Below are 22,568 nucleotides of genomic sequence, written 5' to 3'. Positions count from 1 at the left end.
CGGACTTTGGGAGAGCCGCTTTGTCTCTCTTGGCCTCAGTTTACTGATCTGAAGTGTGTTTGAGCCCTAAATGTAATAAAGGATCACAAGGAGAGATTGGGGAGTAAGTGTTGCTGACCATTTGGCTCACGGGAATGAGCTTGTTTCAAATTAAACGTGCAAATTACTACTTGAGTTGGGATTCTACAGGTCGGATTTTTCTAAAGGGAGGGTCGGCAGCCGTCCGTCTCGAGAGACGATGGGGTAGCTTCTTAAGAGTCTATCTGCACTGCCGAGAATGGCTGTGCAGTCCAACTCGGGAGTGACACGGTATCTGTCTCCTCCCGTGTTGAATCGACATCTTGCGATGACGCTGCAGTATCCTCTCCAGTGAAGCTGAAGCTACAGAGCCTGGGCAGGGTGATATGGAGGGCCAGCTGTTGCCCATGCAGCAGACCCCCCCTCTCTTCGCAGTTGAAGGGTCCAAGGGAAAGACGGAGTCAATACAGCTTGGCTTCAGGTGCGCCGCAGGAGTTGCCGGTGTTGACTACAACGTCAAACCGCCTTAGGGACTCCGGCTCCGGATTTTCTGTCGGGGTTTACTCCCTTAGCCTTTCCCCTGAAGAGGTATGCCGCAAGGCAGCGGAGGTTTTTTGGAGTCAGAGTTTTCCTTCTCTGATGTGCCCTGACTGGAAGATCGAACCAGCGACACTTAGCTCGCAGGCCAGCGCTCAACGCTCAAAGGGAGGCAGCACAGGATTATCTGGTGAACTTCAAGCCAGGGTGGAAGGAAGCAAGGCTTTTGGAGGAACATAACTGTGGTGGTCCTTATCCTAGGGAAGCATAGAGCTGCTTATGGACTCTGACGGTCCCCAAGGGGCCGGATTCCCAACTCCCGCTTAAATTAACGGACCAAGGCCAGCTTTGCCCTCAACAAAGATGGCACCTTCCCTGGCCTCGGCCGGGCTGACCTCACCAAACATGGCCTCCACGCTGTCTTTCCTTGGTCTTGGTGGCCCAAGCGCCGATGTCCTGCCCTTAGTTAAGATGGCGCCCGCCCGCGGTTCCCTGCCCGGCTTCGGGTCCCGGCCGGTCGGCTTCACGGCGCGCACCGCGGTGGCCACGCCTCGCTTCCGTAGGAAGAAGCGCCGGGAAAGATGGCGGTGGCTGCGGTTTGAATTCCAGCCGCGCCGCCGGAGTCCGAACAAGAGCGGGATTGGAGGGGGCGGGGACCTGGGAAGCCGGGCGGGTCGAGACCGCGGTGGGGAACCAGTGGTGCCGCCGCCACTCCCACCAATGCCACCGCCTCCTCTGTGTCCGCGATGGACTCGGTGTTGGAAGAGGACGTCACCCTCCCCGGGTCTCTCAGCGGCTGCAGGTGCGGCGCGGGTTTTGCGGGTTCGCGGTAACGAGGACGGGGTCCCCGCCGATGGGGGTTCGCTTCAGCGGAGAATTGGGGTTTGATCTTGAGGGTGTGTGAGGGTTTCCGGACAGAGGCAGGTGTGCATGTTGGGCTTCTTGTGCGGAGGTCTCTTTGGGGACCCGCCAGCTGATGCTGACCGGGCAGGGCTGGGGTGCCGGCGCCACACTCGCCTTTCCTATTTCGGGACGTCCTTTGAAGAGGAGGTGAGGGGCAGGTAACAGGCTTCTCTGAAAGAGCGGGAGGAGGACCACCTCTTGGAGTGTGGCCGTGAGCGGGAGCTGGTTGAGGGGCAGGGCCGTGAGGGTACTTGATGGTTCATTCTGGTTTCGGGGTTTGCTTTCATTATGGGGAGTGTAGTTGGGCTGTCCGGACTTTGCATATGGGGTCACGTAGTGGCTACTGAGACCGAGGCAGTGGGACCGCAGTGGTTAGGAACCTTGGTTGGAGTCAAACAGAACTGGATCTCAAATCCAGTCCTTTAAACTAACTGGCGGTGTCACCTTGGTCGAGTCGTTTAACCTACTTTCCCATCTGTAAAATGGGGCTAGTAGTAATATCCACTCAACAGAGTTGGGGTGAGCATTAAAGGAGAATATGCTTGCCCAGCCATTTGCTTGGCAAGGGGAGTGCCTGGCACATAATCAGTGCCTAAAATGATTGTGTTGCCATCATCATCATCATCATCGTCATCATCGTCATCAATTTTTGTCGGCAGCCGTCCGTCTCGAGAGACGATGATGTAGCTTCTTAAGAGTCTATCTGCACCGCCGAGAATGGCTGTGCAGTCCGACTCGGGAGTGACACGGTATCTGTCTCCTCCCGTGTTGAATCGACATCTTGCGATGACGCTGGAGTGTCCTCTCCAGTGAAGCTGAAGCTACAGAGCCTGGGCAGGGTGATATGGAGGGTCTGCTGTTGCCCATGCAGCAGACCCCCCCTCTCTTCGCAGTTGAAGGGTCCAAGGGAAAGACGGAGTCAATACAGCTTGGCTTCAGGTGCGCCGCAGGAGTTGCCGGTGTTGACTACAACGTCAAACCGCCTTAGGGACTCCGGCTCCGGATTTTCTGTCGGGGTTTACTCCCTTAGCCTTTCCCCTGAAGAGGTATGCCGCAAGGCAGCGGAGGTTTTTTGGAGTCAGAGTTTTCCTTCTCTGATGTGCCCTGACTGGAAGATCGAACCAGCGACACTTAGCTCGCAGGCCGACGCTCAATCCACTGAGCCAAATAGCAATATAGATTAGGGAATAATGACCAAGAGTGGCCTCCCAATGGGCCTGTTTCAAGAGGCAGTTGGAGGCCCCAGTGCTGGTGGGGCCAGGGTCTCTCCTGATGGGGAGGCCTGACAGAACCTTGCCCTGCTCTAGTGCTGGGCACTGTGGTTGTCTGCGACTCCCGGTTGGAGAGTGGGTGGAAGGATGCGGAGGCGAGCGTGGCTGAGACGACGCGGTGTTTATCCAGGTCTGCTGGGGACAGGCTGCTGCTCTTAGTCAACAGACCCTAATGGGAAGGGTAACCGTATTATTTGTTGTGCAAACCTGGACGCTTTGAAGAGTGAAATGGGCACAGTATTTATGCCTGGACAGCAGGCATCAATAAGTCCTATATTGAGCAAACGTGCACAAATACTTCGTTTATTGCCAACCTACTGTGTATAAAGCAGCGCAAGGCCCTTTGGAGCTCCTGCCTCATTGGATCCTGTGGTAGTTCATCATGCCTCTTCCTCATTGTCTTGCTCCCACTGCCCCAATACATTGTGGTATGATGTCTCACTCAGATTGTCCTGTTTTCCTTCCCGTCTCTAATATTAATTTACTGTTTCCATATGTTGCCATCCTAACTCATAAGTTCTTTTAGGAATGTAATTCTGATCACAGTTTGCTGCTTTATGTGTTTATCGCTTCTCATTGCCATTAAGATAAACCCCATTATTATTCTCTCAGATAGCTTTTCTCATCTCAGTGCCAGTTGGCCAGACCTAGCTGGGTGTCAGTCCCAGTTCTGCAGCTTAACAGTCCTGTGACCTTGGATAACTCTCTTACCCTCTGCGCATCAGTTTTCATCATCTGTAAAGTGGGTGAGCCTAAAAAGGTTAAGCCAGGTGTCTGACCCAGGGTAGCAACTTAACAGGCCATCAGGTATTTTCCCTTCTCCCCCTCTCCCTGACTTGGCAGGACCCAGGGGGCTGTGTACGTTCCTGGCAGTGACTCCCTTATTCACCTGCTTCAGACCCTCCCTGGCTTCTTTCCACACTCAGTGTGAAATTCTTTGATACAGCTTCCAAGGTCCTTCCTAACCTGGCCCCATCTACTTCATAGCCTCCCCGTCCTCCCTCTCCCTACCCTGTCTCCTCCCCAGGCTCTTCACTCTTTGTCATGAATGAGCTTGCCTTGTTTTTTCTTTTTGCTTGGCCTGTGCACTTGCTGGTCTTGCTGCCTGGATTGCCCTTACTACACCGCTTTGCCTTATTAAGGCCTGTTATTTTTCGGATCTCAATTTAGATGTCATGGCCAGGAGACCTTCACTGACATTCCGCCACCCCTTCTGGGGCCCTCGTTACTCTCCTAGCTGCCCCATCCATCACCGACCCTACCTCAGTCCTTGCTGAATTTTATTGACTGGCGCTGTCCAATAGAAATATATATTCAGCCTCATATGTAATTAAAAATTTTCTAGTAGCTAAATAAAAAAAGTAAAAAGAAACAGGTGAAATGAACTTTAATATATTTTATTTCCATATTTCCATATATTATCATTCTAACTGTAAACAAGAAAAATTATTAATAATTATTAAAAAGAATTTGCATTCTTTTTTAGCTTACTGAGTCTCTGAAGTCCGGTATGTGTTTTGCACTGACGGCGCTTCTCAGCGTGGATTAACCAGATCAGGTGCTCAGCAGCCTCATGTGGCCGATGTCCCCTGTATGGACGGTGCAGATATGCTGTTCACTTGTCTGTCTCCCAGATTAACTATGACTTATTTGAGAGCAGGGGCTGCATTTTGATCGTCTTCATAACCCTAGTTCTTCACCTGGTAACTGGCTCATAAATGGGGCTCAGTAACTTTGTTAAATCACTGAATAAACAGCCATTGTTTGACAATGTTACCCCCTTTGTATAGGTGAGGACACTGAGGCTCAGAGATGGGAGGTGAACAGGTCTGGGATCCACCAAAAGTACCTGATTGAGCCAAGATTTCATCAGGCCTGCTGACTCCAAAGCCGGGTTCTCAGCACCCTGTCCTGCCTTCTGACTAGTTCTCTGTACCCATTCTGACAGGCTTCTGGGAGGATTTTACAGAACTGCTGGTACTTGAACTGGCCTTAAAGACTGGCAGAAATATCCTGAGAGATTGGCTCTCCATTAGGTGGTCACAGAGGAAGGGAAAAATCCATAGACTAAAAATCACCTCATCATCTGCTAATGAGAGCACTCTTCTGCTTGGTAATTTCCAAGTCCCAGTTTTAGAGACTAAACTGGAGTCCAGTTTGTCCTTAGACTTTTGTTGAATTAAGGTTTGTGTGCGTCATTCTCCCTAAACCTGATCACCTGTGGGTGCCCCAGAGCACTCCAACCTGGTGACATTTAGGCCCAGGTCTGGGCCCCGGGAGCCTCACCCAAGCTAAAACCTTTTATTAAGCCCTACATGGTGGTGTTGAAAGAACCTGGGCGTTGTGCTCAAATGACTGGATCTGAATCCTGCTTTAGCCAGCTACTTACTAGCTATATTGCTTGAGTAATTTACTCAATCCTTCTGAGCCTCCGTTTCTCTTCAGTGACTTTATCTGTGTAGATATTACCGGATAATATCTCTTTTATTTGGGTGTCTGTGTAGATTAATGGAAATTATTAGAGCCCGGCACCTACTGGGAGTGTATTAAATGTTAGCTATTTTTCTTATATTGCTACCGTGTTGCACTGTTTCCTGGACAGAATCCTCCGATCCTCACCCCTGGGTCAGTCGCTTCGATTTCTTGCCCAGGATTCTGCCTCTCCCTAACTGAGCTTACAAAGACCCGGGCTCAGTTTGTTCACCTATAGGTAGGTCCCTCCGTCGTGTGGCCACTAAGTGCTTGCTGTCTGCTTAGGGGCAGACCAACAAAGAAATGTTTTCTGATTAGTTTGTGTTTTCCTAAAAGTTTGTACCTGGTTTGTTCTCCATCAGACAGAGAGTGCCTTTGTGGAATTTTGTAGAAGGGGGTTGAGAAAGGGGATGGTGGAAGGGAATTTTCAGTGAAGGCCTATGAACTTGATCCTAGGCTGACCTTGGATCAGGGGTATCCCTAGACCGTGAGGTTTGAGGGGAGCACTCCTCGTCACCCGTGTAAGCTCTGAGGACAGTGGCACGCCTGGCTTGTTGCCCACTGTATCTTTAGACCCAGGACCATGTCTGGCACATAGAGGCTCAACAAATATTTGTTGAATGAATCAATTTTGTTCATTCTCTGTGTGAAAAGATAAATATTATGTAAATATAGGTCGGTTATTCAGTAGTGAAATGCTGCTTTGTAATCACTGAAAAAGTGCAGTGTCAACTTATACAGTCTTTCTGGAACACAACTTGGCATCTATTAACATTAACAATGTGCCTGTGTGTTTTTAAATAGCTTTATTGAAATATAATTTATATGCCATAAGGTTCATCCATTTAAAATATGCTATTTAATGACTTTCCAGTATTTTTACAGTTGTACAACTGTCCAACTGTCACTACAATTTAATTTTAGAATTTTTCATCACCCCCAAAATATGCCCGTTAGCAGTTGCTCACTGTCTTCGTCAGCTTGGGCTGTAAAAAAATTACCAAAGGCTGTGTGACTTATAGACAACAGGAATTTATTTCTCATTGTTCTGGAGGCTGGAAGGCCAAGGGCAGGGTGCCAGCACGGTCCGGTCTGGTGAGACTTCTCGGGGCTGACTTCTCATTGCATCCTCGTGTGAAAGAGAGTAGAGAGGAAGCAGGCTCTCCCTCATCTCTTCTAAGGGCACTATCCCACTCCTGAGGGCTTTGCCTTTATGACCTCATCTAATCCTAATTACCTCCCCAAAGCCCCACCTCCTAATAGCGTCACATGGGAAGGGTAGGGTTTCAGCATGAATTTTGGGGGGGACACAACGTTCAGTCCATAACATTCCCCATTCCACCTCCTTCCCCACCTGAGTCCTAGGCCACCGCACAATCTACTTTTTGTCTATAGAATTTCCTATTCTGGATGCTTCATGTAAATGGGATCTTATGATCTGTTGTCTCTGTGAGATGGATCCATGTTGTAGCATGTATCGGTACTTCATCCCTTTTTATGGCTAAATGATACTCCATTGTATACATGTGCCATATTTTGTTTATTCATTTATTGGTTTGTGACATTTGTCTTGTTTCTACTTTTCTGACTATTATGAATAACATTGCTATGAACATCTACTTGTATACAGGTTTTTATATGGACATATTTTTATTTCTCTCTAGATATAAACCTGGGAGTGGAATTGCTGGGTCATATGATAACACTATATTTAACATTTTAAGGCACTAACTCTTTTCCAAAGTGGCTGCACCATTTTACACTCTGATTGGCAGTGTATGAGGGTTGTTATTTCTCCATACTCTCACCAACACTTGTTATTGTTTGTCTTTTTTTATTGAGCCACCCGTGAAGGTATGGCCTGGGATTGATTTGCATTTCCCTAATGACTAATGATATTGAGCACTTTTTCATGTGCTTATTAGCTATTTGTATATTTTCACATCCTTTGCCTGTTTAAAAAAATGTGAATATGATTTGGTCTCGTAGTTCCCCTTGCTCTCTACCCACAAGAAATCCTCATGCATGTGCACAAGGGGATCTGCATGAGGATATGTGTCCAGCATTGTTTGTAAAAGGCAAACTTGGAACAAATTGAATTATCATGAGGGTATTGTGTAAATACAGATCCTTTCAAAAGTGTCTTTCAGACTGTGGCCCATAGCAGCTCATGGATTTCAATTTCTTAGGTTGCAATCAGAATTTTACGAAATGCAGTAGAATATAACAGGAAATATTTCAAGAATGAACGGTACTATGTTTCCTTCTATGGGCTGTGGGCAATAAGTTTGGGGAAAGCGTGCTTTAGAATGCTTTGTGGGAGTTAAGAACATTGAGGGAGATCTGTTCGTCCTGTCGTGAAAATATCTTTTGGACGCATTCAATGAAGAGAAGATGCTGCAGAATAATATATAAAGTTTAATTGCATATTTTTCTTTTTAAACCACAAAATAAAACTATGTCTGTCTCTGTAAACGCATAGACAGAGGTCTGGAAGGATACATGTCTGGCCGCCAGCAGCGGCTACCTCTCAGGAGGGGCTGAGATGGGAGTGAGGAGTGGTCAGGGAGAAGTTTAGGCTTATCTGTGTTGTGGTATTTATATATTTCTTCTCTAAGGATAAATAGCATAGAAGGACAAATGTTGAGAGGCAGACAGAAGTGCGCTCGTTGGCGTGATTGTTTGCTGAAAGGGACATCCAGACCCATCCACAGCTCTCACAGCACTTTACCAGTGAAATGCTTAGGCCTTGCTGGGTCTGTGGGGTGAACAGACAATTGTTGCTGCAAATACAGACACGGGAAGAGATCGCTCCTGTCGGGTGGCCGTAGAGCGGGACAGGAGGATTAGATGGAGGAGCTCGGGTGAGTGGCCATTTATTCATTCAGCAAACAGCTGGCAGACAGCAGTTGGGGTGGCTCTGCACTGCTGTGAGCGAGCACTGCAGACCCTCTGCCTCGGTGCATTCGGACCTTGCCACGGCCCCCGGAGGAAGGTGTGAGGGGTGCCGGGGTGGTTGTAGAGGTTCAGAGCATGGAGTTTGAAATCTGGCCAGCTTGGCTTTTGTGGCTCATTAACTTTTCTTGGCCTCTGTTTCCTCATTTAAAAAAATGACAACATTTAAAAACTGCCACTTTGCCCTGGCTGGTGTGGCTCAGTGGATTGAGTGCCAGCCTGTGAACCAAAGGGTCACTGGTTCGATTCCCGGTCAGGGCACAAGCCTGGGTAGCGGGCCAGGTCCCCAGTTGGGGGTGCGTGAGGGGCAACCAAACATTGATGTTTCTCTCCTTCTCTTTTTCTTTCCCTTCCCCTTGCTCCAAAAATAAATTTCAAAACCGTTAAAAAAATAAAAACAAAAACTGCCACCTACCACAGAAGGGCCATGGTGAGGCTTAAACGGGAGGCTGCCTGTCCTGCCCTGTCCTGTTCTGAGTGTGGTGCCTGCTCAGCGGGGGTGCCCCACAGGCTCAGCTTGTTGTGTTTTGCTGGATTTGATCTCGGCTTTGCCACTAATGCTTTGTGATTTTGAGCAAATAAATTCCTCCCCTTTTCTGGGCCTTAGTCTCTTCAGTCTATACCGTGATAAAACCATATCTGAGCCCTCTTTTTTGCTTGCATAGTTTTGATATCTTCTGAGGTTCCATGACTCCCCAACCTTAGTTCTCAGGCTAAAAACAAGTCATCAGAATGGGAAGAGCGAGCTACTTAGAGCTGGAGGGGTGGCTGGAACCAACTGGAGTGTGCAGGTGACAGATTCATAGCATCTTAAAAGTGGGCGAAGTGTCCATCAATAGACGAGTGGGTAAAACAACTGTGGGACGTTTACACACTGGAATACTACTCCGCTGTAAAAAAGAAAAGTTTACCCTTTGCGACAGTATGGATGGACCTGGAGAACATTATGCTGAGTGAAATAAACCAGTCAGAGAAAGGCAAATGCCATATGATTTCACTCATATGTGGAATCTTATGAACAAACTGAACTAAGAAGCGAAACAGACAGACTCCTAGATGGAGAGCAGATGACAGCTATGGTGGGGGGAGGTGAGCAGGTGGCGGGACTGAGCAAAAAGGAAAAAGGACCCATGGATGTGGACCACAGTGTGCTGATTGCTGGGGGTAGGGGGATATGAAGGGACTAAATGGTAATGGAAAAGAATACAATAAAGATTAAATAAAAATAAATAAATTTTAGGAAAAAAAAGTGGGTCGGTAAAGCCCAAGTGGAAACTGGGCAGGAACCAGACGGAAATTTCTGCATTACATAGTGGTTTCTTCTAAGAGCTGGGATGTCAGATGTCATTTCTCACACTTCAGTGTTTGCCCGTTGTCTCAGACCGGATTCTTTGGTTTTGCCTACCAGGTAGTTTTCAGTCATGATTGATCTTGGCTTGAGTAATCGATGGACATTTCAGCCAGTGGGAGTCATTCAGTGACCGTGCTGGGGAGAAACCAGAGGGGGATTGTAGAGACTAGACTGTAGGCTGGGCTTGACCGTCACCTGGTGTGTGCCCTTGGGCCTTTGGGCCACCATCTGCCAAAGGTGGCGATTAAACTTGATTTTAATTTTTAGGAAAATTCAGTTTAGAAAATGGACTTTGTCTTTCTAGTGATGCTTATTAGAGGAAATTGAGAATAATAGAAAATAAAAAGAGGAAAGTCTCTCATTTCCATAAATTATGATTTTAAATATTTGCTTTGTCTTGTTAATGTTTTTATACCCCATCTAATTTCCAAGAAGGATTAGAGGTGACTTTAGTGTACGTGTATTTTTTTAATTTTAATAATTGAGGGCATATTCTACTTAAGTTTTTTCCCGTTATCTTTATAGCAGACACATTTTATGTAATCATTCTCTTGATGTTGGAATTTTATGATATCCATTTTTTTTTCTTTTGCTTGGCACTCATCTTGGAGTTGCACGCCAACTTTATAAGTTTGGTGATCAGGCGAAATGGCCTTCGGAAGAGGTGGATTTAGATTTAGAAGTATGGAAAGAGCAAGCTGCCAGGAAGTCAAGCTGAGCTTCCATTAACTCCTAGTTTACAGCTTGGGACAGAGGTACATCATTGGGGGTTAGACACAAAGGGCCTGGATTCTGGACTTGGTTCTCTACCTAACTACCACACAGCTCTGGATAGGCCACTGAAATTATCTGGGTCCTAGTGCCTTCCTTTGAAAAATGCATGGACCCTCGGGGAATTGGGTAGTTCTTGTGATCGTAAATCCTTTATAAATTATAAAGCGCTGTATGTCTCTAGCTGACAGGGATATTTTGCTTCCGTTTCTGGGGTACCCAAAATATGCAGGTACCTTGCTGGGCGCTTGTGTCTTGTTTAATTGTCAGTTTCTCCTTTCATAGATGAAGCAGGGCCTGGAGGGGTATGTGGCAGAGCTTAGAATAGAATCCAGGACAGTGTCTTTCGTGTTAAATCACTCCTGTCATGGTTGAGTTTTCTGACAATGTCCCCAGATCTTCACTGAACCTATTTTTATTTATTATTAAAAAAATATTTTATTTATTTTTAGAGAGTGCGGGAGGGAGAAAGAGAGGGAGAAAAACATAGATGTGTGAGAGAGACATCTTTCAGTTGCCTCTTGCACACCCCCAGCTGGGCACCTGGCCTGCAACCCAGGCATGTGCCCTGACTGGGAATCGAACCAGCGACCTTTCAGTCTGCAGGCCGGCGCTCAGTCCACTGAGCCACACCAGCCAGAGCTGAACCTATTTTTATATCAACATTTCACGTAGTAACACTTCCTGAATCAGTAAATTTTGCATTTTTGTTTGACAGTCTTAAAGCATCTGAATTGGTGTCTGATTCTTGGAAGCTGATTTTTGGTTGTGATAGATATATTAATAATAGTAATGACAAAAGAAATAGATGCCACTTATTGCATGTTTACTATGTTCTTTGTGTTTGTTAACTCATTTAATCTTTACAGCTAGAGGGTGGTATTCGCATGTAACAGGTTAAGAAAGTGAGACTCTGCATCTATCACATATATGGCATACAGAACACTTGGTGTACGAGTGAGTGAGTGAATGAATGAATGACTGGCCTTCCTGAAGGTCACTCTGCTATTAAGTGTTAGAGCCAGAACTCGGCTCCAAAGTCCAAGTTCTTAACCTCTGCACTGCATGCCTCCCAGGTAGCTCAGCTGTGTGCCCCTCCTTGGCCATGGCCTGATGATTGTCATCTGCAGTCTGGTCAGTCTTCACAGTCTCTGTTGTTCAAACACTAACTCATCTCTTACGCATATATTCTCTCTTAGTGGCCTGGTACCCAAGTTACCAGATGACCTGAAAGGCATCAGCCCCATTGCTGGTTTAGGAAATGGTGGTAAGTATGCAAAACTGGGCATGTTTTTATTTTTATTTTTAATTTAAATTTTTATTGAGAACAAGGGAAGTAGATACCAGTCCACGAGGGCCTTGAGGCCTTGAGCCTGGGAAGGGGCTGTGATGTCTCTGGGACCCAAGCCTACCCTTACCTGCTAGGTACTCACCGTAGGTGCTCAGTATTTTACGTATGTGTTGATCCGTTATTCATCGCCTGTCATAAACAATGGACCAGAGGGATTGATGTCCTCTAGGCCATATTTCACAAGTATTTTTCTTGCTACCAAGCTTGTCGGGATTCAGTCTGTGTTTGCTAAACTGAATGACGGCGTGGAGGCTGGACATGGGGTGGGTGACTAGGGCAGGCACGGAAGGTCTGTTGCTCCCCACTGCTGAGTGGCTGGAGGCTGAGGAGAGCTGCTGTCTGAACTTCCGTGTGCCAAGGCCTTCCTGGCAGGCTGCTGGATTCCCATCTGCCAGCGGAGGCCCAGCACTCCTACCCGGGCCTGCCCTGCGGGGGCAACTAGCGGGTTAGACCACAGGAGACAGCGCTCAGTAAATAAGCAGTCTGTTGTGGTTCAGCTGGATTATCAGGAGACTTTTGCTTTGCATTCCTCATAATTTTTGTTCCGAGGAAAGCGCAGGCTATCGGAAGTATCTGTGGGAAGTGCTGATAATTTGACTTGTTGAAATATCTTAGAGATGTTTTGACTTGCGTTTTATTTTCTTCTCCAAAGTGTTGAGGTATGTGCAGAAGGAAGAAGTGTTTAGAGCAGGTCCTATAAATGTCACAAGGTCTTTTGTGGAGAATACTTTAGCTTATAGGTCACCCTTAGGTTTTCCTTCAGAATATGTTAACTTTTACTTTTAACGCAGACCCAACAATTCTTGTTCTGCTCTTCCTGCCCACAGACGGTTAGAAGCAGGGAATTGGTAGGCCCATGTGTACGTCTGTTTCATGCCAGGCTCTGCGCTGAGCACCGGGGGTTCAGCCTTGAACAGGTTCCAGTCAAGCCGAGAACACAGACAATTAAAGAATTATCATGATAAATCACATGATGACTGTAATGAGCGAAGAAGTATCAGGTGCTGTGAAAGCGAGTAAGAGGGAGGTTTATGTTGGTGAATGGAGGAGGTGGGTCAGGCAAGGGTTTCCCAGGGAACTGGTATTGGAGCCAAGACTTGAAGAATGAATAGGACCTGGAGAGGGACACAGACACAGGCGACTGAGCGGGGCCTGTGTGAGGAACAGGAACACGAATCTGTGTGCCCTGAGTCTGGCGTACAGGGCTCCTCACAGTCTGCCCCTGCCCACTCGTGAACCTCTTCCCTGCTGAATGGTTCGGATCACCGCGCCCAGTCCCACCTCTGGGCCTTTGCACGGGACGTTTCTTTTCCTTTTGCCCCTCATCTGCCTGCTGCCTCTTTAAGACTTAGCTTGCAACTCACTGCCTTCCCTGGTGCCCCTCCACCTGACTTAGGTGTGCTTTCCTCTCTGAAATTTATACGTTTCATTTCGTTGTTTTCTGTTGGCTATTTTTAAAATACCCGGAATTGGCCCGCTTCTGGTCTAATTCTGACTCAACGCTTTGCCACCCTGGTCTAAGCCTCTGTGAGCTCTGGTCCAGATTTTCCCAGTGTTCTGACTGGTCTCCTCATTCCTAAGCGCCTTTCAGTCTGTTCTCAGAGAGGCAGCCAGAGGGAGCCTATAGGAACTGAGTCCGAGCCTGTTACTCTTTAGTTCTGAATCCTCTGTTGGCTCCTCAGAGTCCAGAGAAGAGCCTGCAAGGCCATCCCCCAGTACCTCGCTTTCCCGCTCTCTGTCCCTCTTCGCCCACTGGCGTCCTGGCTGGTCCTCAGGTCCGCTAGACACGCTCCCACCGGAGGCTTCTGTCCAGATGTCACCTTCTCAGTGAGACCTTGCTTAGTTTAACCACCTTATGTGAAATTGAGTTCCTTACCCCAGCCATGGTATTTCTCCTCCTCATCCACTTTATTTTTCTCTAGCATTTATCACATTTTAACATACTATGAAATCGCCCTCTTGTTTTGTTTATTGTCTGTCTCCTCTTTCTAGAATACCAGCTCCGTTTGTTTTGTTTCCTGATACAGCCACATCTGGATGATGCCTGGCAGAGGAGAGGCCCTCCATGCGTATTTGCTGGGAGGATGCTTCCATTCGCCAGCACGCGTTTGCTCAGCAGCTGAGAAATACCAGGCCCTTTGTGCAGCATGGTAGCGTGGGCCCACCTCTGTCTTGCCCCCTAGATCAGGGACCTCCTGGGCCCAGGATCAGTGTCTCTTTTACTGTTGTTTCCCCAGCACCTGGCACGGTGCTCAGCACAGAGCAGGGAAGTAGTAAGTGTTTGCTGAATTAAAGAAGCTGGGGGGAAGTTTGGGTTCTGGCAAAGTCTTCAATCATTCTGTAGCGGCGATCGGCAGTTTCTGACCCTCTGCCTGCTTTTGCAAATAAGCTTTTGTTGGAACACAGCTTCTTTATTTGTTTATGAATTGTCTGTGGCTGTTCTTGTGCTTCAGCCGAAGAGTTTGTATTACTATATTGTCACAGATTTTAGTCTTCGTATATGGCCCACAGAACCTAAAATGTTTGTTGTCTTGTGTCCTAACAGTTTTGCCGGCTCCTGCTGTCAGGTCACTTAGACACACTTTGTTTTAGTTGCCGACATGTGAGATGATATCCTGGTTAGCCAAATAATTTTATGACAAACAGTAAGGAAGTACATATCAGGACAGCTCTGCTTTGCCACATGCCCAGTGCATTTTCTGGGTCCGTCCTCTGACACATATATTAATACACTGGGGCTTGTTGAAGTGATTTGTAAATTTTTGAAACCTAATGGTTTAGAGCTTTCCCTGGACGCCGATCAGTATATCAAAACAGACAGAAAGTACCAGCAGACTATACTGTGGAAGCTGTTCATGTATTTTCTTCTCTGGGCTCTAGTCCTTAATGGGGATGCTGACGATTTGCATACCGTGATATTCTGTGTGTTTTACCTTTTTATAGTGCTCCCAAAGGTGTCAGAAGAGAAAGTGTCTCCCACCAGAGCCCGGAACATGAAGGACTTTGAAAATGTAAGTGGAGTTACCAAATTTCTTTCCCTAAGAAATCATGCCTGCTGCTGTCATCTAAGCAGACCCAGGAGGGAGCTGTATTTCTTGACGAGTGTCTAAGCTGGATAATGTCAGAGTTTGGAGGAATGCCATGTCTCACGGGCATTCTCTCTGCGACTATTACATACCTGTGCAGTTGGCTCTTTAATACGTGGGCCGGTTATGGGTTCTAACAGGATCAGTAATTTCTAACTTAGGGGAAGGTGGTGTATTTCTGGTGTCCCGAAGGTGAGGATATTACCGTACTGCACAGTTGAGAGGAGCTCATATTTGTCAAGGGCTTTCTTATAATGTCAGGCACCTTATTTATGGTCCCCATTTAATCTTTGCTACAAGCCTGTGAGGTATTTTATATTACCACCATTTTGCAGATAAGGGATCACATGATACTTTAGCAGCAGAGCTGGGATTTGAATCCAGGTTTTTAATGACTCCAAAACCATTATTTTTCCCACTACTTCGGGGCGACTCCTTGCATTTTGTAGGCTTCATCTCTGTTGCTGCTGAGTGATGTGTGAGCAGCCTGGATCCTTGGTAATTGTCTGAGGATGGATTACTTGGTGATAGATTTGGCTTCTGTGCCTGATGTCTTTGGGCACTGTGTCTTTCATTTGTTAGTGGAGGGGGCTCGTTGGCAAATAACAGGAAAATAAGGTGATTTTCCCAATTCCAGATCTTTTTAACAAGTTACCTGTTCAACACTCTCATTTATCATGGGAAGAATTAGACCCTTCTTCACTTGTAACCAAATGAAATCCACACTACGCAAGATACGGGAGCTGTTTATCCGAGAGGAGACGGAGGATGCAGAGACAAGGATGCTCCATTATGTCTCTCTCCCCAGTTGTCTTTCCCGAACAGAGCGGTACTGTCTCTGGATTTAATTTAGAATACTCATTACTGCTCACAGTTATCTGCAAACCACCAGTGACCTATTGAAGAAATGACTTGTCAGATCTCTAATGGAAACAAGTAATTTCTGAGCTTTGAGTTGTTATAATTTCAACTGTACAACTTGATCTATGCTGTGGGGTCTGGGGCCTCAAACGAAGGCGATTTGATTATTTCACATTGTGTATAATTAAAATGTGCTCTGCTATTAAAAGGTTGTTCCTGTTTTATCGTAAGAGTAATAATAGCTACTGCTTATTGAGCTCTTGCTCCAAGCTGGGCACTCATGTGTGAGGCTCTTCCTATAGCAATGCGTTACATTGATATTAAAGCAGCTCCACAAGATGCAGAGTTATTTAACTTACGAAGGGCAGCCTTTTGAATTTTATGTCTAGTTGGAAACATTTTACAGAATCCTGGAATTTTTGTTTCACATTTTATCGCCTGCCTTTTGACCTGGGAGGAAGCTTAGAGTTGAATCCACCCGTCTTTACTCCGTGTGGGGGAAGCTGAGGCCCAAGGGTGTGACCACAGCTTCTGGAGCCAGACTGCCTGCTCATCCCCTTCTGCTGGGTGGTCTTGGGCCAGTCACTTAGCCTTTCTGTGCTTCCCTTGCCTGGGAAACGGGCATGAAAATCGTGTCTGTTTCGTAGTGCTCTTGTGAGGATTTAAGGAGCAAGGCTGTCGGAAGGACATGCCTAACTGAGGTCACCTTATGTGTCAGCTCTTGCTCCTTCTTATTGGCATTGATGTATTAATTATTGTGAATTTTTTCCTGCTGTGCATGTGATTTAAGTTTTCCTCGCTCAGACGTACTCTTGATGACCTAAATACTATTTTTCTTTAAGGTGAGGGGAGCCTTCTATGCCAATATATTTTAGGATTTATGTTTTTTTTTTTTGTTCTTGTTCTTTTATGACTGTGGTCCTTTGGCTGCTGTTAGGTTTTTGTGGCACTAATATCTTTTACTATAGCATTTTCAAGAGCAAATTCTTCAGTTGAAATTGATATAGCCACACTGTTCTCAGTGTCTCCCTTTTGGGTCTTTAGAAGCCACTGAAATTTTTCATCTGACCTGAGCTACCAAATACATGACTTCTGTGTTGCGGTGGTCTGAACTTTCTGTGGGGGGCTTATAGGAAATGCTCTTGGCATCTCATGCTAATTTTAGAGTCAGCATGCACACTAAAGAGGAGGCTGGAATGCCTTTGATTTAAAGGGGAAATTTATGATTCCTCTTCTAGTTTCAGGTAACGGGTATCTGAACGTTAGGGTTTGTTAGTTAGCATCTATCAAGACGTAGCCCTCCTTCTTGTTTTGCTCAGAGTTCATCTGTTCATCAGTCAATATTTTCAGGTATATACCCTATGCCAGGCTGTACCAGGGCTGGGGAATTTGTCGTAGGTTAATACTAGGCACGTCTCTCTGTCAAGAGGCTCACTGTCTAGTTGGGGAGATGGAGAGGAATATAGTGCAGTGACAGAGGTAAGTACAGGGTGCTGTGCGGCACAGAGGAGGGGCCCTGAACCTGGCCTTGGGTGTTCAGGGAAGCCTCCCTGGAGGAGGTGTTCCTTGAGTTGGGTCATCAGGGACAAGGAGAGATTTTCCAAGGCAAGAGGACTGGGAGAGCATCCCGGACCCACGTGTAAACGTAGGGAGAAGCATGGGAGGGTGTGATGAGTTGGGAGAACTGTAAGTTCTCTTTGGCTGGAGCGGGGCGGTTGGGTGAGGGGCCTGAGAGGAGCGAGGTGGTTGCAGCGGGCAGGGGCCAGCTCCTGCATGTTACATTGTTTTGTTGGATTTTGCCCTTAAAATGAAGGGGAGTAAATGATGGATTTTAGTGTGGGAGGGAAATGAACGAATTGCACTTTCAGGCCGCTCAGACTGGCGACAGCAGCAAGGGAGCAGGGCTGGTGGCAGTGCGGTCAGGTAAAGGGCTGCCGTGTGTGGCCTTGTGGGGGCGGGGATGATTCTGGAGCGAAGGGATAGGGTCACAGGATGTTTAGAAGGAAGTCAGAATTTCAGAGCCAGAGGAATGCCAGAAGTCCCTCCACCTGACACAAGGGAACTCTGAAGCCCAGAGAGTGGGAGCGCTTCTTCAGGCTTTGAACTCTGGTCTCCTGGCCCAGGAAGTCTTTTTTATTCCACTCTGCTGTCCCGTGCAAGCCTTCACTCTGACGCGTGAAAACCACATGCCTTCTTCGTGGGTGTTTAAACTGGGAATCCGTTGCCTAGTGCCTTCATTAGCTGAAGGTGTAATCACCCCTATGGCAGGCCTTATGTAGGATGTTGGCAAATCAGTTTGGTCTGCAGTGGGGGCCTGTCCTGTTAGACTCAGAGTCTGGTTCAGCACATACAGTCAGTCCAATAGCAATCTTTATTCGTACATATTAGACCTTAATTCCGGCTTTTTCTGTGACTTCACTGACAGAGAATGGCAGAGGTAGCTTTCCACCTCTGTTAATACTACTGATGGATACTATTATTTAACGACAGTCTAAAGTTCATAAAGACATTAAAAGGAATGGATTGGACCATAATTTATATAATCTTTTATTGTGGGACATTCCAAATTGTTTCTAAGTTTTCACTACTGCAAACAAAGCAGTGATGAGTATCCTTGTGCATATATCTTTTTTACAGATACATGATTATTTTCTTAGGGTAAATTCCACTGCTCATGTCTCACACCCACCTACCCTGAGGTGCTGGTATTCTTGTATCCAGGACCTTGTTCTTTCTTGTTGAAAATTCTTGGTCTCAGCTGAGGCAGTTCATCAAATTTAATATTTTATCTGAGGAATGGCTGGGAGGTTCACATCTTCAAATTTGTGCTGTTACCTCTATGTTGCAAATTACTTATTATTACCTGGGAATAAATAGCTTCCTTCACCCCCACCCCTGCTTTGTTTGTCATAAAAAAATATTACTCAGGAGCCCACTAACTCATTTTGGGAAACTATCCTCAGGAAACAACCCAGTAGAAGGAAAAAGCGCTGTGTGGGAGGTTGTTTGTTGTCACATTGTGTATAATTGTGAAAAATTGGGAACAAAGGAATTATATTTTATGTTTGTTATTTCTTTGGCTTCTTTTTAAAAAAAGTTCTCACTCAAGTATATGGTTATTGATTAAAAAAAAATAGAGAGAGAGGGGTGGGGTTTAGGGAGAAGGAAAGAGAGACATCAACTGTTAGCCTCCCGTATGTGCCCCGACCGGGGGTCGAACCTGCAGCCTAGGCATGTGCCCTGACCAGGAATTGAACCTGCAACCTTTTGATGTGTGGGACAGTTCTCCAACTAACTGAGCCTCCTAGCGAAGGCTCTTTGCAGTCTTGCAATAAGCTTGTGATGAAGGTATTTCACAGATGAGGAAGCTGAGATTGAAGAGATTAAGTAACTTTCCCATGAGCTTGTTGTGATTGAGAAACTCAAAGCAGGCAAAATTCAAGCCTGGCCTTTTTTAGTACAAAGCCCGAACACTTTCCACTGGGTCACATTGGATGCATAGATGCTCAGTAGGGAAATGTGAGGTAATTGATAGTGAGTCAGTTCGATAGAGTTGAGGGCAGTCATTTTAAGTGATAATTATGTGTAATTCTGCAACAACAATTTAAGATACCAGGGGAAAGCAATGGAATATCCAAATTCACTTATTTTATAATTTTATAAAAAAATGTATAGTTATGAGTGAAAGCTGCAAAGAATATAACAGGAGTTGATTTCATTATATTCCAAATATTGTTTGGGGTTCAGCTTTAAAATTCTCTTACTGCTACAGTACTGGTTGTTAATAAATAGACGTTTGCCTAGGAACAGTTTTCTTGATGACTTGGGGACCCCGGAGGGAGTATTGGAATCAGAAACGAACTCCCAAGCATCCTCCTCGTTTTACTGACCCCACTCAGCTGCTGCTGGCAGAGTCACCGTACGTGCGGCGCTGTTTGCCTGAGGTGGACTCTGGGCAGCAAGCGTTCATGGGTTTTGTGATGTTCAGGTGAGCGGTCTAACAGTTTTGGGGTTTTCAAAGAGGATGAAAAATGGGCGGTGGCCCGAAGATCTGCCTCCAGAGGGCTGCGGGGGACACGAGTTCCTTTTGAAAGCCGGCCTTTGCTCCCTGCCCGCTGATGCCGGGCTCCGCCAGTGCTTTCGCGCCTTTGCTCGTCACCACGCCCCTGGGAGGTAGTGGATCTTTATCCGCACTTTATAGCGGAGCCAACAGAGATGTGAAATAATTTTCCCAAGGTCACACGGCTCACCGGTGGCAGCATTGGGAGTTCGGTCCCTCCTGCTGGCCCCAGGGCCCTGCTGCTAGCCCTTGCTGCCTTGAAGCAGAAGGTCATTTGGCGGGTGAGCCTCAGCGTTGGAGGCCCGGGCTCTTGCAAGCCTTTGGAACCACTCACCAGACTGAGGTGCCTCGCTTAGTTAAGGTGGGCCTGGTTGGAGTTGCCTGGATTTTTTTTTTCCATGTTGATTTTTATTTTTCCTCCCTTTTTGGCTAAAACAGGACCTGAGCATGGATGGTTCCCTTTGCGGGGGGTTGCAGTTCCACAGTAATACTTGGGTTCCGAAGGCTGGGATGTGCCAAGTGCAGCCCTTGCACTGGCTTGCTTTTTTTTTTTTAAATAATTTATTTGTTTGTTTGTTTATTTTATTTTTAGAGAGAGGGGAAAAGAGAAAGGGAGAGAAACGTCACTGTGTGGTTGCCTCTCACTCGCGCCCCCAACTGGGGACCTGACGTGCAACCTAGTCATGTGCCCTAACTGGGAATCGAACCAGCGACACTTGGCTCGCAGGCCGACGCTCAATTCACTGAGCCACAGCAGCCAGGGGCTTACTTTTGAGCATTAGGTTTCTGAGTCCTGTTTGGTGGGTTTTCCATTTTGAGATATTTGTTCCTACTGTTTTCAGTTTTTCCAGCTCAAGTTTTAAAATTTTTTTGAGCTTATTCTCTTAAAGGGAGAAATTCAAATGAGAAGGATATGATTATGTTTTAAGTTCTTATGCTGTGCTAGGCACAGTACTAAACATTCAGATTAATTTATTCTAATCCTTATAATAGCTCTCTGAAATAGTTATTAAAATCCTATTTTTATAGATACAGGAACACGCATACGGGAAAATGAACTTGACTAAAGTCATACAGCTAGTAAGGTAGTCTGGACTATATTTATTTATTAACTTGTTCATTCATTTAACAAATGTTGATTAACACTATGTTCTAGGTACTGTGCTAAAACATCAGGGCCATGAGTTGGTAAGGCCCATGCCCTCAAAAAGTGGATTATTTTCATATAATAAACATAATAAATAATGAACATGTCAGTGAATAAGGTGAATCCAGATCGTGGAAAGTTCTAGCAAGACAATAAGAGTTACGTGTTAGAGCGTGACTCGGTGGAGGTGGTAGAGATGGGGGCCACTTTAGGTTCGATAGCTGGCAAGGGCCTCTTTGAGTTGGTGACGTTTGAGTTGAGATGGAAAGGAGGAGACCGAGCCACCCTGGCAAGTGCTGCAGGAAAGGCAATGCAGACAGATAGGGGCTGGGCTCGTCTGAGGACCAGCAAGGAGGCCAGTGAGGCTGCAACCTTGTGAGCAAGGGAGAGGATGTCGAGGATGAGACCGAGAGGCGGGTGGGAGCCTGATGACGTGCCGCGCTCTGTGGCCGTGGCGGGGAGTTCTAGTCCAGGGGCGGGGGAGCAACAACAGTGGTGTGATAAGAACCAGATCTGTCTGACTGATGCCTCCTTGCATCGCATGGCCTTTGGGAAATTCTTACATGGATTTGTTCACCCGTCCAGCTGTAGGGTATTTAGTAACTGTCCCTTACGTGTTAGACTAGAATGCACAAGAAGATATGGTTCCCGATGTCTTAGAGATGGTTTGGGTAGGAAGGCCATCCCCGGCTGGTACAATGCCGTGTGTTAACGGCTAGGATGAAGAAAGTGGACGTGGTATGGAAACATTTAGAAGGGCTGCCAGTGCAGCCCGTTGGGGCTTTCAGAGAGAACTTGATGAGGGAAGTGGTAGTAAGCAGAGACCTAGACCGGCGTTGTTGTGAAGATGGGTCTGTGTTGCTTTTGGGCCTGTCTGGCATTCTCAGTGACCTTCTGAGGGCTTATTACCTTTCTCTTATTTTTAAAGAAAATGTCTTTACCTATAAATAGGACAAATATTCTTTCAAGTGTTGTGAAGAATTTTAGCAGTGTGTATAATGTGGGCATTTTAAGCAAGCTCCATAAATATTTTATTGGTAGCTGAGTAACAGAATAAGGTTCCTCTTTATAGGCCGCAGCTGGCAGGGCAGACGTTTTTTGTTTGAATGAATGTTTTATGTGCTGTTTCCTTAAAACATTCAAAAGGAGGCTTTAATGAACCTTCCAATTGTTTCTTGTGCTGTTCTTGTTAGTCACAAAATTGTTAACAAGAGGGCCAAGGGCAGACAGTTTGAAAACATAATGTAGAATCTGCTTATCGTGTTCTTTTATCCAGTCATAAAAGTATGCTTATTAGAGTACTATATGCTATTACCCATTATTTTTTTAAATGCTGAAAAAAACCCAGTGGGTATATATGTGTCGGGATGTACTAGTATTCAAATGCAGCTATTAATATTTTACTGTATTTCATTTTAGTTATTTTAAATTCAACTTCATTGAGATATAATTTACATAAAGTGAAATTTACCAATTTTAAGTGTTGGGTGAGTTTTGGCAAATGTATACTCTCTTGTGACCTGTCATAATCAAGATATATATATTTACACACACATGTATATAAACATACATATATACATATATATGTAGTTATAATTTTTTAAATATGTCTATACTGTTCTAGGTTATGACCATCATCACAATCAGATTATAGAACAGCTCCATACTGCCAGAATGCCCCCATGTGTTGTGTCTTTGTGGTCAAACCCTCTCTTTACCCCAGACATCTGGTAGCTATGCTCTGTCCTTCGTCCCTGTGATTTTCCTTTTTCCAGATGTCCCATA

General features: G+C 46.0%; 1 protein-coding gene across 1 annotated transcript in view; it reads left to right on the top strand.

The window, feature by feature from the left end:
• The first annotated feature begins 1,136 nt into the window (after positions 1-1,136).
• The window catches only part of CDK5RAP2 (CDK5 regulatory subunit associated protein 2), a 165,023-nt gene continuing 143,591 nt past the window's right edge, over positions 1,137-22,568 (top strand). Inside the window, exons 1-3 of the mRNA XM_090274639.1 lie at positions 1,137-1,357; positions 11,478-11,545; positions 14,573-14,640. Coding sequence (XP_090130765.1) covers positions 1,302-1,357; positions 11,478-11,545; positions 14,573-14,640 — 192 coding nt within the window. The 5' untranslated portion in view covers positions 1,137-1,301. The remainder of the gene's footprint in view (positions 1,358-11,477; positions 11,546-14,572; positions 14,641-22,568) is intronic.

Source organism: Furipterus horrens, unplaced genomic scaffold, assembly GCF_987537825.1.
Source record: "Furipterus horrens unplaced genomic scaffold, mFurHor1.1.pri manual_scaffold_4, whole genome shotgun sequence".
Lineage (NCBI taxonomy): Eukaryota > Metazoa > Chordata > Mammalia > Chiroptera > Furipteridae > Furipterus > Furipterus horrens.
The sequence above is the reverse complement of the archived record's forward strand: the minus strand, read 5'-3'. Positions and strand labels throughout refer to the sequence as shown.